Source organism: Sinocyclocheilus grahami, unplaced genomic scaffold (assembly GCF_001515645.1).
Source record: "Sinocyclocheilus grahami isolate Dianchi unplaced genomic scaffold, SAMN03320097.WGS_v1.1 scaffold5.1, whole genome shotgun sequence".
NCBI lineage: Eukaryota > Metazoa > Chordata > Actinopteri > Cypriniformes > Cyprinidae > Sinocyclocheilus > Sinocyclocheilus grahami.
This window is the reverse complement of record NW_015505184.1, coordinates 5,358,714-5,378,338: the sequence shown is the minus strand read 5'-3', so window position 1 is coordinate 5,378,338 and position 19,625 is coordinate 5,358,714. Positions and strand designations below refer to the sequence as shown.

Genomic DNA, 19,625 nt, shown 5'->3' with positions numbered 1-19,625 from the left:
GGTGTTTCATGGGGTGATCAAATTGGAATGCACATTCAAGTGTGTTCAGGAACTGCAGGCTACTTACCAAACCAATTTGGGGGGTTTTTATACCACCCCATCAGACCTTTGGCATGCATGGCTCTACAAGCATCTATCTGGCCTTGCATGAAGAAAATCATGTTCTGATCTTCGAGACCTTCAAGCTGGAACGTATTTCAGATAAAACATGTCAGCTGTGATATATTGTATTGCCTCAAGGAAAGTTCAAGGAAAATTGTGATAGCTGGTCACATTTTTCGTATTTACTTCTAATATCTCTTTTATGAGTTTTCAGAAATGCGTCAATGAAATGCTTTTAAATATTATATATGGGCAAGTTGCTTCCATATTAACCAATACATATCACTAAATCTCGAATACATTTATTGAATGGTTATGATCATATTAATATGCACCTTATATCTGAAGATCAACATTTGTGAGATTTAAACAGTTCCAATTCTTTAGATAACAATGATTTGTGAATTTATTGTTGGATATTGATTGCATTTAATGTCTATTTGTTAATGGAATGTATTAGTGGACACGTTCATTCATTTGGATTGCTAGGGTAAATATTTTTTAAAATATGTAAATATAGATGTACGTTTTTGACTCTACTAAAGCATAAAAATACCATAATATGCTTGCAGATATTTAAAAAACATGCTAAGGTAACGTAATGGTTTATCTGAAAAACAATGCAGTCAGTTTTTTCCTTTGAAAATGTGCGTTGCTGGGCCGGAATGTCGGTCTGTTTTGGTTTGTGAAACCCGCCCACTGCCAGTTTACTCAATTGTATTTCGGCACCCCGGGTTGCCAGTAAGCGGAAAACACAGCGTATTTACTTTCAATCATGGTCAAGTGCGCTCGTGACTGTTGGTGTCGTCAATCTGGCAACCTGCGTGTGCGTCAAGTCTGAGGAGGAGGAGGAGGGGCCGGGTGAAAAAAAACCCTCTCCAATATTTTGAATTTGGACTGCAATACCTAGTTCAACCACTCGGTGTCAATCTTACATACAGCACCTTTAAGTGAAAAGGAAATGGGACAGAAGCCGCCTAGTGGAATGTTGTTGCTAGTGTTTTTCTTATTATGTATTTTGATCATTATTATAATGAATGTAGTTATTATCAGTGTTGGGGAGTAACTAGTTACATGTAACGGTGTTACATAATTTAATTACAGAATAAATGTAACTGTAATCTGTTACAGTTCATATGTAATTAAATTACAGTTACTTATGAAAATGTTAATGATTACAAAGGAGGGTTACATCCGAATATTTTCACACACATACAGATTTGATTGATTTCTTTAATACCAATGTTTCAGGAGTTTAGAACACAGAATAGGACACATGTTTATTTGACAACTGTTTATGTACAATATATGCTTTATTTTTTAAGAATAACAGTTTTTTTCCCAAGGCATTGTTAGATGCCAGTGTCATAGCTATGCAAAGATTTGATTTCAAAAACTGTATCATAACCAAACGATATCTTATGATTTTAAATCTGTATTTAACCTCAAAACAATCTCAAAGTTAAAAGAGGTGCTAAAGTCTGATTTTGTGGTAGCTGTGCTATAAAATGAAATTATTATAATCTTAATTCAAGTGATGAAGGATTTTGATAGTCTTCCGTGTTGTTGAGTACTGTAAGGTTAACCCTGCCTGCTTTAAATGTTAATTATTAATAAAAAATGATTAATAGATTAGACATTTTTTGGAAAAAATTTGAAATATAAATTTAGAAACGTAATCAAATGTAATTAGTTACATTACATTAATAATGTAATTGAAATAGTTATACTACTTATTACATTTTAAGTAGGGTAATCTGTAACCTATACATTTCTAAAGTAACATTCCTAATGTTATTTAATAATTTTGTGAATTAGACATTTCAAACATCTTGACATTCATTATCAACTTTAGGCCAGTTGAATGGAATCATTTATTATTTCCCTTATAATATATTGTGATATACAGTATGCATCTTCTTTAATCTTTAAGTTATCTTTAAATGTTTGAATTTAACAGGAAATTTACACTGTGGGCATCTTACCTCGTCTTCTCACTTTTACATATCAAGATCCTTAAAATGATTATGCTAAACAATATGGCTTCAGGGCACCTTCTTGAATGACCTTTAGCCATTCATTTTAATTTGATATGCTGATGATTTATTTGTGTTCGCTGTTGGGGTGGGTTAAACAACAGAGGAGGAACATACAGTATAATAAATAACAAATAGATACATAAGTTATTCCAGTATTGTCTGAATTCACTATGATCCCATAATTGACCATTATGCAGTAAATCCCTGCTGTCTGTCAGTGGCAGAGGATGACCTTTGCTGTTCAACAAAGGCCACTAACATGCAGCTGACAAGGGCTCTTGTCTTTACATTCCCTTAATTGAAGTTGAACATTTCACTCAAAACATTGGCATCACGGGTCCTCTTGATCCTTAAATCCTATTAGACATTAAGTCAGATCGCTTGACTTCTCACTGACAGTAGCTTACGTGCTCACTTAGCACTTAGATTGTATTCAGAGAAGACAAAAAAATGAAGATGTTAATGGGAAAACTCTGAAAACAATACAAACAAAGCCTTTTGGAAAGCAACTCCTCTGAGATTCGCATTGTGCATGGGCTAAATACAGAAAATGTTACTGGTTTCATTTGCATAGTTTCATGGAGCATACAGCTTTTTTTTACTAATGAAAATTTTTTTCTTATCTTTTATTAGTTTTCCAGTATATGCAAGTTGCAGGAATATGTTGTTATGTAAAGGGACTTTGTTATCTAAAGGTTTGATGATATGATGATAATATAATGTATTAAAGGAAGGATATAGGATTGTACTGCATGGGGTAAAAAGAAAGGGGAACAGAAATGAACAAGATTTGTGTTATCGTATGGCTCTGGCTTACTGCAGATAGCGTCTTATAAACAACAATCATTACAAATAATAAAACAATTGGGGAAATCACCCTTCAGACCTTCCAAAAACAGTCAAAATATGTGTCGTGCTAATCTGAACGGGTGATAAAGTGCTTACTGAAGACTATGCAAATACAATGTTCATTATTATTATTTTTTTTCTGTTTTATCAGTCTTTGAAAGCCACGGTATCCAAATGCATTTAGCCTAGAATAGAAACTATGTGAAAGCAACACTCCAAATACACCAAAGGTGTCTGAAGGCCACACAAGTCTCACTTGATCCTCGGAAATCCTTTTTGTTTTAATTGAGGAAGAAATATCTTCAGAATCTCAGGATTCATGTATGTAATTTTATAGAGAGGCAATGATGGATCAAATCATTCTAATAGTTTGTGTTGATCTTGCAATTAACAGTTTGCAGTCTGTGATGTGAATCCTTTTTATTTGAATCCATTTTTTTGCCTGACAAATGAACAGATACTGCTGAAAATCAGCACAAGCTCACTGAAGCTCCTCAGCGACATGCCATTTGTAAGCCATTTTAAAGCTAATGGCTTAATTTTCTTTAACCTGGCGTTCACCCATCTTTTAAATCCTGATTTAATTCAAGGCAGGCTGGGAACCTGAGCTCACTGTTCAAGGGCAGCGAGGCAGTCGAGGTGACAAAGACGTTCAGTGATGACACTGGCCAATGTGATGCCTATTGTCCTCATCAGAGTCCTCAGCTGGAGGCTCGAAGCAGTTCTCTAATTTTCTTTGCAGTCTTTTCTTGAGGTTCAAACCCCGCTGGACATTTGTATTAGTGTCCTCCTGGGCCTTCAACTTGGCATAATAGTCAGAAAATTTGTTAAACAGGATGGAGATTGGCATTCCGTTTAGAATAATACCGAAAGATATGCACCCGAAGGCCACCACTCGACCGGAGTAAGAAATGGGCACCACATCTCCATATCCCACAGTAGAGATGCTCACCTGTAACAGTGTAAAGAAGACTTTATTAAAACAATGTCTTAAATACTGGGCCAGAACACAATAAAATAAAAGAGAGAATTATGTCTCCACGTGAGTTTATCAGCTTAGGTGAATTGGACAAAGTAAATTGGCCATAGTGAGTGTATGTGTGAATGAGTGAGTGAGTGTGTCCCAGCACTGGAGTTGCACAGGTTAGTGCACTCTCAGGGCTGGGTTGTGGCAGGAAGGGCATAAAACATATGACAAAATGGTTGTGCGGATCTCTCCGCTGTGGCGACCCCTGATAAAGCGAGCAAGCCGAAAGGAAAGAGAGAGAGATGAGTTTATCAGCTTAGAATTTGGCATGCAATTCAACGTGGTAAGACTTAATAAGCCCCAGGAAGTTGATCAGCATGGATGCCTCCAATTGAGCGGCATTACAAGGTATTATATAAGATTAAACACAGCTGCCAGAGGATAAGGACTAACAATTTAAAGAGGATAGGAGGATACAACAGCCACAGCAAATGATGATAATGAAGGGGGGAAAAACACTCACATGCAAGTGATGCACACAATGATGCCCAATTGTTTTATTTGTTCTTTTTTATATTTGTGCATAAAAAATGATTCAAGTAAGCTTATATATGTTTAAACCCAAATGTGGACACCCCATTCAAAAGAAGGTTTTGCTATATAAACTACATCTGGTAATAGGTGTAAATTAAGATTACAGCTATCCCTAGAGAAACATTTTTATTAAAAAAAGTAGCACAGCAAAGAGCTTTGTTTATTGAGTGTGGTACAGTGATTATTTTAATACTATTGTCATATTTATTCATATTTTGAAATAGATTTTATTTTGATGTTTTCAGTTTTAGTTATTTTGTTATGTGCGTTTGACATTTTTATTACTTTATAATAGTTCTACTTAGTTTTAATTTATTTTTAAGTTTAGTTCTTCAACTTCAACTTATTTGAGTTTGTTGACACAGTAACAATTTAATTTAGTATTTAGTTTTTCATCAAGTATTTATATTTTATTTCATCTTCATTTCAATTCAATAACTTTTTCTAATATTGTATTAGATGCAGTTTTAGTCAACAATAACAACACTCTAGTGTGGAAGACTGATCTGTACACAGCCCAAACCTGATCACCATTGGTCCCGTGAGCCCACTCCATCGCCCCACATCAGTGTCTGACCTCACTGATGCTTTCGTCTCTGAATGGAAGCAAATCCCCACAGCCATGTTCCAACACAGAGCTGAAAGCCTTCCCAGAATAGAGGAGGCTGATATAGCAGCAAAGCCCTAATAATAGCCATGGTTTTAAAACTATATGCTCAGTTAGCAGCAGTAGCACACATAGTTTTGGCAATGTGTATGTATATATGAATTATACTGCAGTTCTGCTAATAGTGATGAATGATTTGAGACAATTTGAGACCTACTCACCGCTGCCCACCACCAGGCATCTGGTATACTGCTAAACGGTGTACCTGCAACATCCTGCTCCACTGAGTGCATTAGGGCGGAGAAGGTGAAGATCCCCATGATAATGAACATAAACAGGCAACAGACCTGTTCAAAACACTGGCGAAGAGTGAAGCCAAATGCCCGCATGCCAGTCGAGTGCCTCGCCAGTTTCAAAATGCGAAAGATTCTCATGAGTTTGACAACTTTGAGCACTTTGCTAACTTTGCTAACCCTCGCCATTGTTTTCAGATCATCTTGAACGCCAACATCTTCCTGGTCAGCAAAAGCCTCAAATATCAGCTGGATAAAGTAAGGCATGACAGCCACTAAGTCTACAAAATTAAGTGCACTCTTCAGAAAATGCGTGACGTCGCAAGTTGTCAGCAAGCGAAGGAAGTACTCAAAGGTGAAGAAGAGAATTGAAGTGATCTCCACGCACTCCATGTAGGTTCTTCCATAGATTTTATAATCTTTCAGTTCGCTCACAGTGTTTAGAGTCATTGCTACAATGGAAATGAGCACAAAGAGGCTGGAGAACACAGCAAAGGCCTTAGCAGCCATCGAGGAGTATGGGTTCTCCATCAGGTCCCATAGCATCTTACGAATACCACCAAAAATCATTGTTTTGAAACCCTCCTCATCATGCTGGGGCTCGATTTCTGCCATAAGCTCCTTGTTCACTTTCAGCTGGTCTCTTATCTCGTCTAGTTTCTCCCCGTAGAGAATGCGACAACAACGAGGAGTGTCTCTCAAGTGCAAGCCCCAAAACTTCATCTCCTCCTCAAAATTGACAGGGCAAAGACTCTCCATTACCCATAACACATTACTACAATAGAAGTGGAAGATGTAGTGGAAGAAAGTAGGATCCCGGTCAAAAAAAAACTCATTAGTGAGCACACAATAGTCATCGCAGAGCGTTAGCTGCTTGACAGGATCTCTGCACAGGGCTAAGCTGCCTATTCTGGTTTTAGGGTATCTGGTAGCCAAGTGCTTGGGAATGGTAAAGAGTTTTCCACCTACGTTAACATTGATTACAGTTGAATGACGGTGTGGCATCTTTGCAGCTTCGGTCTCACTGCCTTTCCTTTTTTCTTGATCTCTTTTGTCACTTGCCTGAGGTGATGGAGTATCGAGGTTGTCCATCGATGTCCAAGGTTTCACAGAGCTGTCTTGTGAAAATGGAAAGGCACTCTCTTCTTCTTCTATACTCTGTGAAAAGCTGGCATTAAGTTTGACACTTGCAAAAAGACTTGAACGTCTCTTTTTTAGCTTTTTCAGATGCCTTCTTGGATGATCCATTATGGTTGCTTGAAGAATGGGTAAAGAACTAAAAAGAGACTAATTTCTTGTTAGTAATAAAAGCGGAAAAAGGCAGATTTTACATTCCAAGTGTACACAAGTCCCACTTCCCTTTAAAATGCATATTGGTTTGCAGCTTCAAGGAAATTTCCAGACAGATTGAGAAAACATATCCCACTGCTTCCAGCTTTTTAGAGTTAGCAATATAGCTAAAAAGAGAGAAAGAAAAAGCAACTGTATTTGTTTCGACTCAACTGAAGATCAAGAGTTGGGACGTGCCCCACCTCACTGATGCCGTAATCCCATTGCTGTTCTTTCTGTCCTCGGCAGAGTTCAAAATACAGTCATGAAGATTAGTGTTGTGATTTAAGGATTGAGCCCTTGGAAGAGGAAAGGCTAAGGATAAATAGCAGTTGCAGGGATACTGTAAGGTTATTAAATGCTCACAGCAAATTTCAGTTTATTTTGCTTTTAAGTAACATATGAGTCCAATATTGTGCTCAGTCTGATATGTAAGAAAAGAGACTAATTTCTTGTTAGTAATAAAAGCGGAAAAAGGCAGATTTTACATTCCAAGTGTACACAAGTCCCACTTCCCTTTAAAATGCGTATTGGTTTGCAGCTTCAAGGAAATTTCCAGACAGATTGAGAAAACATATCCCACTGCTTCCAGCTTTTTAGAGTTAGCAATATAGCTAAAAAGAGAGAAAGAAAAAGCAACTGTATTTGTTTCGACTCAACTGAAGATCAAGAGTTGGGACGTGCCCCACCTCACTGATGCCGTAATCCCATTGCTGTTCTTTCTGTCCTCGGCAGAGTTCAAAATACAGTCATGAAGATTAGTGTTGTGATTTAAGGATTGAGCCCTTGGAAGAGGAAAGGCTAAGGATAAATAGCAGTTGCAGGGATACTGTAAGGTTATTAAATGCTCACAGCAAATTTCAGTTTATTTTGCTTTTAAGTAACATATGAGTCCAATATTGTGCTCAGTCTGATATGTAAACAATTCAGTGCAAATCCAATATGAAAATCCTTTAATCCCATAATTTCCTTATCTTGTTCTGTATTCTTTCCTGTTTCATATCCTCTCCATGTGCTCTTATGCACATTTTACCATCATTGTGATTAGACAAAAACTAAATTAACATAAACAAAGCATATATCTATGGTCATAGTTAAGCCTATATAAATAGTAGTGCTGTCAAATGATTAATCGCAATTAATCGCATAAAAAATAAAGTTTTTGTTTGCATAGTATATGTGTGTGTTCTGTGTATATTTATTATGTATATATATACACACACATAAAGTATATATATTTTGAAAATATTTACATGTATATATTTATATTTCGTATCATTTATATTATAAATAAATATATTTAATATATAAACATAACATATTTTTCTGAAATATATACATGCATGTGTGTGTATTTATATATACATAATAAATATACACAGCACACATACATATATTATGTAAACAAAAACGTTTATTTTGGATGCGATTAATCGCGATGAATCGTTTGACAGCACTAATAAATAGCTTGCAGAAAAACTTAAATACATTGAAACCCGTTGGATTGCCTTCTCATAAACTGATGGACAATTCTATATCAGTTTCAATATTTGTTTTGACAAAACTACAATAATTATGTGTAACTCAAGTAAATGTTATACAAGTGCTTGACAAGTTCTTTGCCTAGGTCATATGTCTCTTCTGGTTTTAGGGTGTGTGTCGATTTTTCTTCTTCTTCTTCATTTCAAATCATACTACAGATAATTTTGACTTTATTTATTCATTTTCTGTTTAATTACCACATATTTAAGCATGATGATTAAGCACGTTTTTTTTAGCATGATAACACTTTTAACATTTTTTTTACATATCCCGTTACTTCACAGAATCTCATAGACCTGCGTTATTAATACTATAGTCTACAATATCGTATGGTCGAACCTATGTTTAAAAATAATCATACTGACATAATCAAAGAACGCACTATCTTCAGCGTGATTTGTACAGTTGTATACTCTATAAAGAGTATACTCTTTGGTTGTACGTACAGCTGGTCCTGGATCAATAGGGCGAATTCCAAACGGCTTTTTTGCGCCCTTGAAGGGCACTTCGGGAAGGGGACGCCATTTGTAGGGACGTTCCAAACGACAGTGAACAACTGAATCCCTTCGCGAAGGGCCCTTCCAGAAGTCCGTTATCGAAGGGAACATGTGATGATCACTTCACGGAAGTGATTTCCGTTTGTGGTCATGTGATCTTCAGTTAGGAGATCTTGCGACGCATTTTAATGCAACGATGTGGTTGATTTCGACACACATGTAAGTAGGATAGGCTAATTAAATTGGTCTTTTTTTCGTCAGAAATATTATTTAAGATGGTTGTGTAAGCAGGTTTAAGCAGATTTAGTGTGAAAAAAGCTGAATAGTAAATAAGACACAATTAGGAAATATCTGAATCAAATAATAATAATGAGAAGAAATATATATTTGCATTCAACTGGTGTAGTGCCGAATGCTGCACGCACGCGCAGCGTTGTCAAGGTAACAAGAGCGTTCCAAACGCTTATACGAGACAGTATGACTTCCCTACACCCTTCAAAGAACACACTTCAAGGGCTCTGCCCTTCGAAGGGAGTAGGGCATATAGGGATGCTCACTTCGGTTTGGAATTCGCCCAGTAAGTTCCCTGATGATCCCGGAACCGGAAACAGGTTTGTTGTTACTGTAAAATTATCTTTTTATTAACACAGAATCCATTTTTTAGTCTATTTGCATTTTATAAAACTATACCAACATATAACTGAAAATAAAACCTGATCAATTGAAAATGTGCATTTTACTGTGGGTATATAAAACCCGTCGAGACCACGTGACTTCCTTTCCGAACTAAACTGAAATCATGGATGCCAGCCGCGTGCAGCCCATCAAACTCGCTAGAGTAAGACAAAAATAATTTAATGAATATTTCCGGTTGAATCATGCAATATAATACGCGTAAGATCAAAGATATTTAATTTCAAGTCTCATTCCTACAGTACGCTCAAAAATATAGCGGTGTGTGTCGTTAGGCCTGTAGTTAGCATTAGCATTAGCATATTGCTATCCAGCAGGTTTGATGGCGAACAGCTGCGTATAATGCTGTTTTCACCACACATCACGTTTAATCATGTCAGTTATATCGGTGTTAAACGTGTTTTTTGTTACAGGTTACTAAAGTGCTGGGAAGAACCGGCTCCCAGGGACAGTGTACCCAGGTGAGCTCAGACTGAACTCATGCTCCGTGTCATGTGCAACACGAGCAGGGACGTGTTTGCGGATTATTTGATTAAGAAAAATATCATTTTATATCCTGGAATTTAATTACGTTGTGTTTTCTAATAAGTCACTTTATAGGAGTGGCTGTATTTTGCAGGAGACTAATATCCTAGCTTGTAACTGCACATGTTAGAATCTATACATTTAGTAAATATTGTAAATGTTTATGCTCGGTATGACACGTTATTAAAACTTGTTTTCCCTCTCATAATTTTGGTGTAAATCTCTAGATATTGTAGTTGGACATTAAAAATGTGATTTGTTGCTGTCAAATTTGGTATGCAGTTGAATTCATTTTAAAGTATCAGTTTGATTCTTTTTCTTAAGACTTAACACATTGTCCTTCCACAGGTGCGCGTTGAGTTCATGGATGACAGCAACAGATCCATCATCATCATAATTTTGGTGTAAATCTCTAGATATTGTAGTTGGACATTAAAAATGTGATTTGTTGCTGTCAAATTTGGTATGCAGTTCAATTCATTTTAAAGTATCAGTTTGATTCTTTTTCTTAAGACTTAACACATTGTCCTTCCACAGGTGCGCGTTGAGTTCATGGATGACAGCAACAGATCCATCATCAGGAACGTGAAGGGCCCAGTAAGAGAAGGAGATGTCCTGACACTTCTGGAGTCTGAAAGAGAGGCCAGGAGACATTTATATTTTATATTTCACATACTGTTTAAAAACAAGGCCTGTTCACTTGTTACTCTTACAAAATCATTAAAAAGTTTAAAAGAATGTTAATCTCATCGTCTAATACAAATAAAGCTTGTGAATCTACTTATTAGATACTTTGAAATATCTCCATGTTCAATAAATGATAGTGCTTCTGTGTTTTTGAAAACCATGAACTGTAGTCTTAATAAAACAAGTTGAAATCACCCTTACTCAACTAAACTAGTTCATTGCCTAATGACAGTTGCCCTAAAGGAGTAAAGTCATACCACTCAAACAAAAGACATCAAAGTTTGCATTAAACTTCCTCCAACATCTGAAAAGAGGAACTGGGGGGAAATGGATAGAAATATGTTCTTGTAAATTTACATATTGACTGTGATCTGATATGAAGGTGTCTTCACTGCAAATACGTGCATGGCATAGCATACATGTTTATCCAGAGACAAATTCCCCCCCATCTTGATGCCCCTGAGGTCTCATCTTTCTCTCAGGGGAGAAAAACAGGGGTGACTGTCGGACAAACTCACCAGGGTTTGTGATCTGCAGTAAACACCCTCATGGTGTACAATGAAGACATAGGAGAAAATGAAACAACTGATACTGAATTATTCAGTGCTTTTATCATATTGATAGATGAAGGCCAGCATCCTTTGCAGTGTGTTACTTTTGACAGTTAAATTGGCTTATGTTTTAATTCCTTTTTTGTACTACTGTGCTTCTTGTTAATGTGAGAATCGACCCTGACATGTTACATCATAGACATGTAACCTTTGTTCAATGTAAGTAGGGCAGCTGTGCCCCCACGTCCGTTAAATAACATCACTGTGCCACTGGAGCATTGAGTTTCCCTTGGGTCAGTGAGCAGAGAGGTTTGACCCTTCTCTGTTTCCTTTGTGCTGACCAGGCGCACATTTTAACGGTGCAGTACTACAGGAAACGGCAGTGATTTACTGCTGCCGGCTCTGTGACGGACCCTTGTTTATGATGTTCATTTTGAGCAGCGAAGGCCCCAAGGACAGTTTTAATCATTTTCACAGAGCACAGAGGTTACTACAGGACAAGGATCCTTTGACCTCAGCATAAGTGCACAAAAACATCAATCCCTAGACTTTGTATCATTTAATTAAATCTAATTGAAGTACACCGGCCCCAACTGTCCACAAAAATATTAAGCAGCACAACTTTTTTCAACATTGATAATAATCAGAGATGTTTCATGAGCACCTTATCAGGATATTAGAACGATTTCTAAAGGATCATGTGACACTGAAGACTGGAGTAATGATACTGACAATTCAGCTTTGCATCATGGGGATGAATTACATTTTCAAATATATTAGATTTACATTTATATTTAGCAGACGCTTTTATCCAAAGCGACTTACAAATGAGGACAATGGAAGCAATCAAAATCAACAAAAGAGCAATGATATACAAGTGCTATAACAAGTCTCAGTTAACTTAACGCAATACACGTAAGGCTTTTTTAAATAATATAATAAAAAGAAAACAGATAGAATAGAAAAAGAATAGAGCAAGCTAGTGTTAGAGGTCTTTTTGCTTTTGTTAATTGTATAATAAATGAAAAGAAAACTTTAGAAAGCTAGCTTTTTTTAAAGAATATAATTAGAATAGAGAGTGCTAGAGTTAGAGGGTCAAATAAAGATGGAAGATATGTGTTTTTAGCCGATTAAAAATATTTGTATATTAAAACAGAAAACAGTTATTCTAAATATTTTCATATTTGACAATATTGCTGTAATTGAAAAAAAAAATATTTCAAAATATTACTGTTTTTACTGTATTTTTGATCAGATAAATGCAGCCTCATTGAGAGATGTATTCAAAAACAAGAAAAAAAATCGTATCAATCGCAAACCTTTGTGCACATCTTCATCAGAATATTTTTCTTATTATTGTAATGTTTTCACTATAACGAGGAACCAAATGCACTGTTCTTTAGTTGTAGTTCTTGTTTTGTCTCAAGACGACAGCAGTATGTTTTTCACCAAGCTAAGCCAATAGAAGTGAAACAAGGCAAGGTTCAAGGGCACTTGATGTTATGTTCTGATGTTATGGTGAACATGCTAAGGTTGAGAACTACGAATCACAAACAAGCCTGATTAGACAATACATGGCCTTATAAAAAAGAAAAAGTGTAATCAACAATGCTGGTTTTATCTGTGGAAAACAAGTCTGCTATCTAGATTTTACTGTTATTGCTTTAGGTCACTCAAGAGTTTATAAATTTAGGCACAACCATATATGCATTAAAATGAGTGATAATGTAATAATAATTAAGTGTTGCAGTTATGTAACAGTGTCTGCACGTGTATAATGGGATGCCATATATCTCTGTGTGTCAATCTTGTGTTATGAGTTTTCCTGCACTCAGTCTGTTTTGTTTTCAAGAACAGGTTACTAGACACCAAAAGGAACATGACTGGAAACAAAGACCACAGTATTTCAATAACAGGCTGTCATATTAGACAAAGCAGAAAGCATGACCTCATGCACGAATCAACTGTCGCTCTTAGCCTATTTTTTTTCTTCTTTTTTTCTTTTCAGCATGGAGTTTCTTGAAAATGGCATCAATAAACATGATTTTGAAAGGAAAAGTTCTTGCTTGCAGTAATGGAACAGTTGCCGGAATGTACATACGTGCACTTTATTATGTTTTAGACAACAGTTAGTTGCCATATTCTGTGTCTCACTCCACTTGTCTGTATTCGTGTTTCAGCAGGGCTAATGCATTAGCAGAGGAGATTATCAGCGACTCTTTGCAGGTTTGTTTGTTACGCCAGTAGGTGGCAAAAGTCATCAAATCTTTCATTCAACAGATTCGTTTCAAAACACTGACTGACTTTGAAATGAAACAATACTGCAACTGTAGCTGTGTCTGCATCCGTAGCCCCTGTGAAGGTTGAACTGAGTATTGTTTAAATGGGACGGTCTGTCTTATGTAAGGTTGCTCTTGTCGCCCAGCAAGTACGACAGCTAAAGTTTATGAGCAAGTTTACAGTTTGTATGAGGCATGGAAATGGGACATTCTTCGTTGCAACGCTGTGACGTATTCGGTCTTGGAATGCGGCCTTCAAGGATACAGTCCCTAAATTGGGACACAGCTTCTGGCTGTATTTGTAAGAATCATTAACTGATTCACTGATTTATTCATTACCAAAACTCCACTACTCAGAGACGTGACGGTTTATTATTTTGCTTCGGATTTGTATGGAACTATTTTGGTTGGTGGTGCAAAAGTAGATAAATACATGCTATAAAGAAAATATAGATATAGAAACATCGTATCTTTAAATGAAGAACCAGCAGACATTAGATCTCACATTGGATTCTCTGGTTCTTTGGTTCTCTGAAAAAGTCACCAACATCTGAGGTAGATTTTCTGTACATGCCATCCAGTTCCCACAGAGTTAAACATCTTTCCGCTTCTGGAATATGTATAGACATGTGGCATATCATCTTTGCAGATCATGGAAAAATGCACTGTCTGCACGCTCCCAGATTTCCGTTTGCTTTGCCACTTGTCTAGGACTTCTTAGGGGATTAAAGGTTAACAATTCCCTAATGTTTCACAGGGGGTTGACTATAGCAGATGTTCTGAAAGTTAAATAGATCCCGACTAGAAAGTGTTTTCTAACATGTTGAACTCCAATCAAGCTTCACTGACAGGAATGTTACACGATGGGCTGCAACCTGATTCTAGAGCTGACAGGGCATCCAGGGGTGAATATGCAAGAAATATTACATTGTTTACAGATACACAAGGCATATATTCATTAATCTGGCAATTTCAAAATGATTGTTAAACATTGGCTCATTGCTGATGAAAAAGCAAACGATTTATGTGACAATTACTTTATTTATGAGTCGCTTTACTCCACTAGTCATTTCTCTAGAACTGGTTCTATGAACACCCAACTCCTCAAAAGGAAATCTTGTATGTGTAACAGGAAATTGAAAAGGCCTATGGTTTATTATTTTAAAAAGAGAGAGAAGTGAAACCTGTGTATAAAAAGCAGCTTGCATATGTATATAGACTAAATGTCTGGGGCGAGCGAATGAACATCAGCTACAATTAAAACCCAACTGTGCATGACATTTAATAGAAAAATAAAAAAGATTAAATGCATCTTAATGTTTTAGATTATGATACACTTTCAGTTTTGCCAGTCAGCATATGACTATTTTCCCCACAGTGCCAGTATATTATTGTTCAAAATAAATTTATAAATTCAAAAAAGAAGTGTTTATTGTCTAAAATCAATAATATGGTCCTGTGCCTAAACTTGTATGGATCAGTATCAGTGTACACAGCTGAAAACTGTTAAGACATTTATGCATCTGCAAAGTATGTGCATCCAGCGCTTTCCCAGTCTCAAAAGTTGAACAGATTCAGCGATGCACCATGCATACTTCAGTGTGAATGAGAATACAAGACTGCATTTTAAGTCAGTTTGTCTCTCATGTTTGCAGGATCTGAATGAATGCTCAACAAAATAACGGCATAACTGAAAGGGCGCAGGGAATATCAGATGCCGGCAAGAGTTCAGAACGTGGATAAGCGACAGCTGCTGCATCTTGTCATATCAGAGTGTCATATTAAAGTAACCCGATGGTGCCAAGCTGCTGTCCACTGCTGGTTTGATTTGATTGAGACATTACACAGTCGCTCCAAGCTATTTGACACAACAGACATTTACATATATTCCACAAGACAAAATTATATATATTAATTATATATAAATATCAAAAATATCCCATTTAAAGAATTATATGATCCTCTTTAATAGGGGTATGTGAACTTATAATCAGAACTGTATTTTTTATTTAATCTAATGTGAACTGATGATATTAAACATTTCATAGGATTCTATTCAATTAAATTTCTTATGGAATCTAGAGAAGTATATTACTTTATTTTCATGATAATGGCTTCTGGATGACTATATTTTTGCACAGTTGTGTTGTGAGTTTTACACTTTTTTTTTTTTTTGGTTGCAAAATGCCTGTGGATAAATATAAATTTATGGACCTAGAAATGACACTCTAAACAGTGGAGTCCAAAAAAGGTCAGACACAAAAAATATCTGGATTTAAAAATTGTAAATGGTAAATAAACAATGTTTTAGGATTAAAAACAATTTTTTTTAATGAACAGGAAATAGTTAAGATTTAGAATATGATCATCAGCTCAAGTTCTGCTGTCATTAAAAAAAAAATCTATTCAACTTTTATTCTTTCTTAATAATTACAATGAAGAAATAATAAAGAAAGGATCTTAGACCTTTAGACTCCACTATATGTAAGTCTTACAAATGCATACATCCGACTGTGTATCTGAATTTGTTATATAAGCAAAATGAGGAGGAAACAACACAATAGCTCCATAAAGAGATATGTACAGAAAGCATGTCAGAGAAAATATTCACTGCAGGCCATTTTAACCCTATAGGTGTTCTAGCCAGACAGGAAATGTGTTACTTCCAGTGGTTCTCAAATGTTTGAATGAGGCGGTGATGAAGGCCATGTGATCTGCAGGATTTGGGCTGAGGGACGTTAACCTCTATATTTGACCACAAGGAGGCAGAAGAATGTTCTCTGGACTATACTGCTGAATACATGCCCAGATGTGGTTTAGTGTCCACCCAGAACAAACTGTTCTGGAGTACTTGAGTTCTGCTCTGAGCAAAGAAGTTTTATTTTCAGTGTATTTCGGTTGATCTTTTCATTGTTTCCTAATCATTCATTTATCAAGCACGCAACATGTAGTTATCTATGTGTTATAAATACATAAATAGGGCCACTTTAACAGGTGTAGTTACAAGTTTCACATAGTCTTCAACATCACACTCATATAAACATCCCAAATCCTGTATGCAGAAGAGGATAACCACACTATGACGGTACAAATCTTATGACTGCAGTCATGCTCAGGATATTTAAAGTCACATTTACCATGCAACAGTATGGTTCCAGTATACACCACCGTCCTGTTAAATGTCCTATTCATCAAAAAACCTGCAAAAACATCAAGTAATGGTTTCCAAAAATATATTAAGCAGCTGTTTTTAACATTGATAATATTGAGAAATGTTTCTTGAGCAGCAAATCAGCATATTAGAATTATTTCTGAAGGATCACGTGACACTGAAGACTGAAAATTCAGCTTTGCCATCACAGGAATAAATTACATTTTAAATATATTGAGTTATTCTAAATATCTTCATAATATTTCACAATATTGCTGTTTTTCCTGTATTTTTGTTCAAATAAATGCAGCCTCGGTGAGCATAAGCAACGTGCTCATATGCCAGTGTTCATTGTAAATATGAGCTGTGAATAACACACAGAAGAATTTCTTGTAATACAGTCCTCTGGATAAAAAAAGCAAAACCGGTTGTGTTAAACCGGAGTCACAGATACAGTTTATACATGGGCGGCCACTTTTATGATGCAATCACCCACAGATATCATCTAACTAAAGCTGGAATGTAAATGTAAAAATTCTGTACTTTACAGTCCAGCATCAATTAAGGGAAATCAAAATGTTTCTGATATACGGATGAATGGAAATGAAGGCGAATAACTTTTAACCCGAAAGATCCAAAAGGAGAATAAATCATATGTTCATCATGTGACAGCTAATAAGAGTATGATTTATATGTTGTCTACTAAACCAAGACCTCAGTAATGCTGCTGTTAACCACTGGTTACTAAAACATTATTGTATTATAACTTCCTCAAAAGAAGTTCAGCCCTTTTTTTCCATTTCAACAGTGACTCAGTTAACAGTTTCCTCAGACATCTATAGCTTATGCACCTATAGCGCCTCTTTCGCAAAAACTCTTCTGTGATGCAGATGTTGCCCATTTAGAATGTGGGTAAAAGGTCGTCCCGCTGGGAGTGACACCATATTAGAGTCAAAAAATGCAGCTGTTCCTTTGGTTCCGGCAACGTGATTTGGGCGGATGACTAACTGCTGCCATCAGTGTTTCTGGGAAACTCGTAGGCAAATACTGACTATCCCTGTCATTCAAATGCTAATGATCCTCTTCAGGGCTACTGAGCATCTGAAAAGACTTCGGCTGTAGGAGAGATGCATATATGCCTCACAGATGATGCTTACATTAAAATCCCATGCCTAATGTTCTGACCTGCCAGATCTGTGAGTCTTTTGTTCATCAGTAACTACTGTTTTAAGATATCATTCTCTGTCTTTTTGTTAAGCAGCTCTGCAAGTACTAACCGAACATGCAGCCAAAATATCAGTGTCAAAACAATGACAGGTTTTGTGATTCAATTAAAGTGATCCACCAAAAGGCGTTCATGCCATTATGGGACCAGCTGAAACAACTGAGTAAGTGTTTGTTTTTTTGTTTGCTGCACGTCACTAGCATTAAGAAAGCAAACACACCCTGAGAGTTGTTTACAAGTACTGGAATGAGAAAATGCTTTGTCGATCCAGCATTAATCATGAAACACCCTTTAGGCTTGTGTTTTTCTAGCTGCATCGCATTACAGATTATACAAGCATTTAAAGGCATTTAATTATTACAATGACGTTTTCTGCACAGTTTTGAGTAAAGCCAAAGTCCTACACTATACTGTTCAAAAGTTTGGGGCCAGTAAAAGTTTTGAATATTTCTGAAAGAAGTCTCTTATGCTCAATAAGGCTGCATTTATCTGATCAAAAATACAGTGAAAATAGTAATATTGTGAAATATTATTACACTTTAAAATAACTGATTTCTATTTCAATATATTTTCAGATGTAATGTATTCTTGTAATGGCAAAGTTCAGCAGTCATTACTCCAGTCTTCAGTGTCACATGATCCTTCAGCAATCATTCTAATATGCTGATTTATGAACATACATTTTTTATTATTACTAATGTTGTAAACAGTTGTGCTGCTTAATATTTTTGTAGAAACCTTTATAAAAAAAAAATAAAAAAAAAAGAATTCTTTGATCAATAAGAAAGTTCAAAAGAACAGCATTTATTTCATGTTTATTTTATTTTTAATTTTTTAATTTGATTTATTTTTTTGTAACAAATTCTTTACTGTCTTTACTGTCACTTTTGATCAATTTAAAGCACCTTTGCTGATTAAAAGTATTAATTACTTTTAAAAACATCTTGCTGACCCCAAACATTTGAAGGATAGTGTACATAGTCATTCATATACGTCATCTCCATTAAACATATAATTCCAGACGTGATTAATGTCACAAACAATCAAGTCCTGGCTTCTGCTCCACTTCTGAATACCCTTTCAAATCCTGTTTTGACCATGTCTGCAAAGTACACTGTAAAAACAAGCAAATCTCTCTCAGAAAACCTGAAAAGCTCTCGAAAGCTGAAAGGTAAACTCTGTAACACTTGTGCTTTGATATCACCCCCTGGAATAAACACCAAGTCCTTTGTATCACAAGACAAAACAGCTAAAAACACAGGAGTATTGCTTTTCTATGGGAGAGACAAGCTCTCAGGCATCACCTAAAGAGGTATCTGAGCGTAGTCTTCAGAAACCTCCAGTGAATGCTGGCTTTCTGGGAGCGTGAACTTTCCCCTAATTCTCACACTGCTCTGTGCTCACAGAGGAACAGACCACAGTGCTCAGCTGCGGCACGTTCACCTCGTCTCTCTACACAAAGCCTCTGCCACAATAATGACTTCATACTGGGAAAACCCCGGTGTCCATTCACACCAATTCCACTATATTCTCTCTACATAATTTATATATGTAGTTTACTATGTAATGTATATTTTATAAATGTCCACTACTTGGACATTAAACAGGGCAGGATGTACCAAACTGAAATCATTCACATTTGATTTGTGAGATTTAATATGTCCTTTACAATTTAATAGTCTCAGTAGGACTGTT

The 19,625-nt window shown here is 36.1% G+C and overlaps 2 protein-coding genes across 3 annotated transcripts; one reads left to right on the top strand and one right to left on the bottom strand.

Moving 5' to 3' along the window:
- Nucleotides 1-2,745: 2,745 nt before the first annotated feature.
- Nucleotides 2,746-6,986, bottom strand: LOC107585115 (potassium voltage-gated channel subfamily V member 2). Of its 2 annotated transcripts, none has more exons than XM_016271989.1 (2): nt 5,380-6,986; nt 2,746-3,942 (listed from the first exon to the last, which is right to left on the bottom strand). In XM_016271989.1, the coding sequence occupies exons 1-2, from the start codon at nt 6,697-6,699 to the stop codon at nt 3,643-3,645; spliced, it is 1,620 nt and encodes a 539-aa protein (XP_016127475.1). In that variant the 5' UTR covers nt 6,700-6,986; the 3' UTR covers nt 2,746-3,642. The 2 variants fall into 2 exon arrangements, with proteins under 2 accessions (XP_016127475.1, XP_016127483.1); XM_016271997.1 differs by lacking the exon at nt 2,746-3,942 and adding an exon at nt 4,972-5,235.
- A 2,572-nt stretch (nt 6,987-9,558) lies between these two features.
- LOC107586079 (40S ribosomal protein S28-like) lies at nt 9,559-19,299 on the top strand. Its single transcript, XM_016273305.1, has 4 exons — nt 9,559-9,657; nt 9,926-9,973; nt 10,575-10,727; nt 19,171-19,299. Exons 1-4 carry the CDS (start codon nt 9,619-9,621, stop codon nt 19,297-19,299), a joined length of 369 nt encoding a protein of 122 aa, XP_016128791.1. The 5' UTR covers nt 9,559-9,618.
- The last annotated feature ends 326 nt before the right edge of the window (nt 19,300-19,625 follow it).

Coding starts and splice junctions, on each gene's coding strand:
- LOC107586079 (XM_016273305.1), top strand. CDS start 9,619: ATGGATGCCAGCCGCGTGCAGCCCATCAAACTCGCTAGA. Junction 9,658..9,925: donor AGCCCATCAAACTCGCTAGA/GTAAGACAAAAA, acceptor TTTTTGTTACAG/GTTACTAAAGTGCTGGGAAG. Junction 9,974..10,574: donor CCCAGGGACAGTGTACCCAG/GTGAGCTCAGAC, acceptor GTCCTTCCACAG/GTGCGCGTTGAGTTCATGGA.
- LOC107585115 (XM_016271989.1), bottom strand. CDS start 6,699: ATGGATCATCCAAGAAGGCATCTGAAAAAGCTAAAAAAGAGACGTTCA. Junction 3,943..5,379: donor ATGCCTGGTGGTGGGCAGCG/GTGAGTAGGTCT, acceptor ACACTGTTACAG/GTGAGCATCTCTACTGTGGG.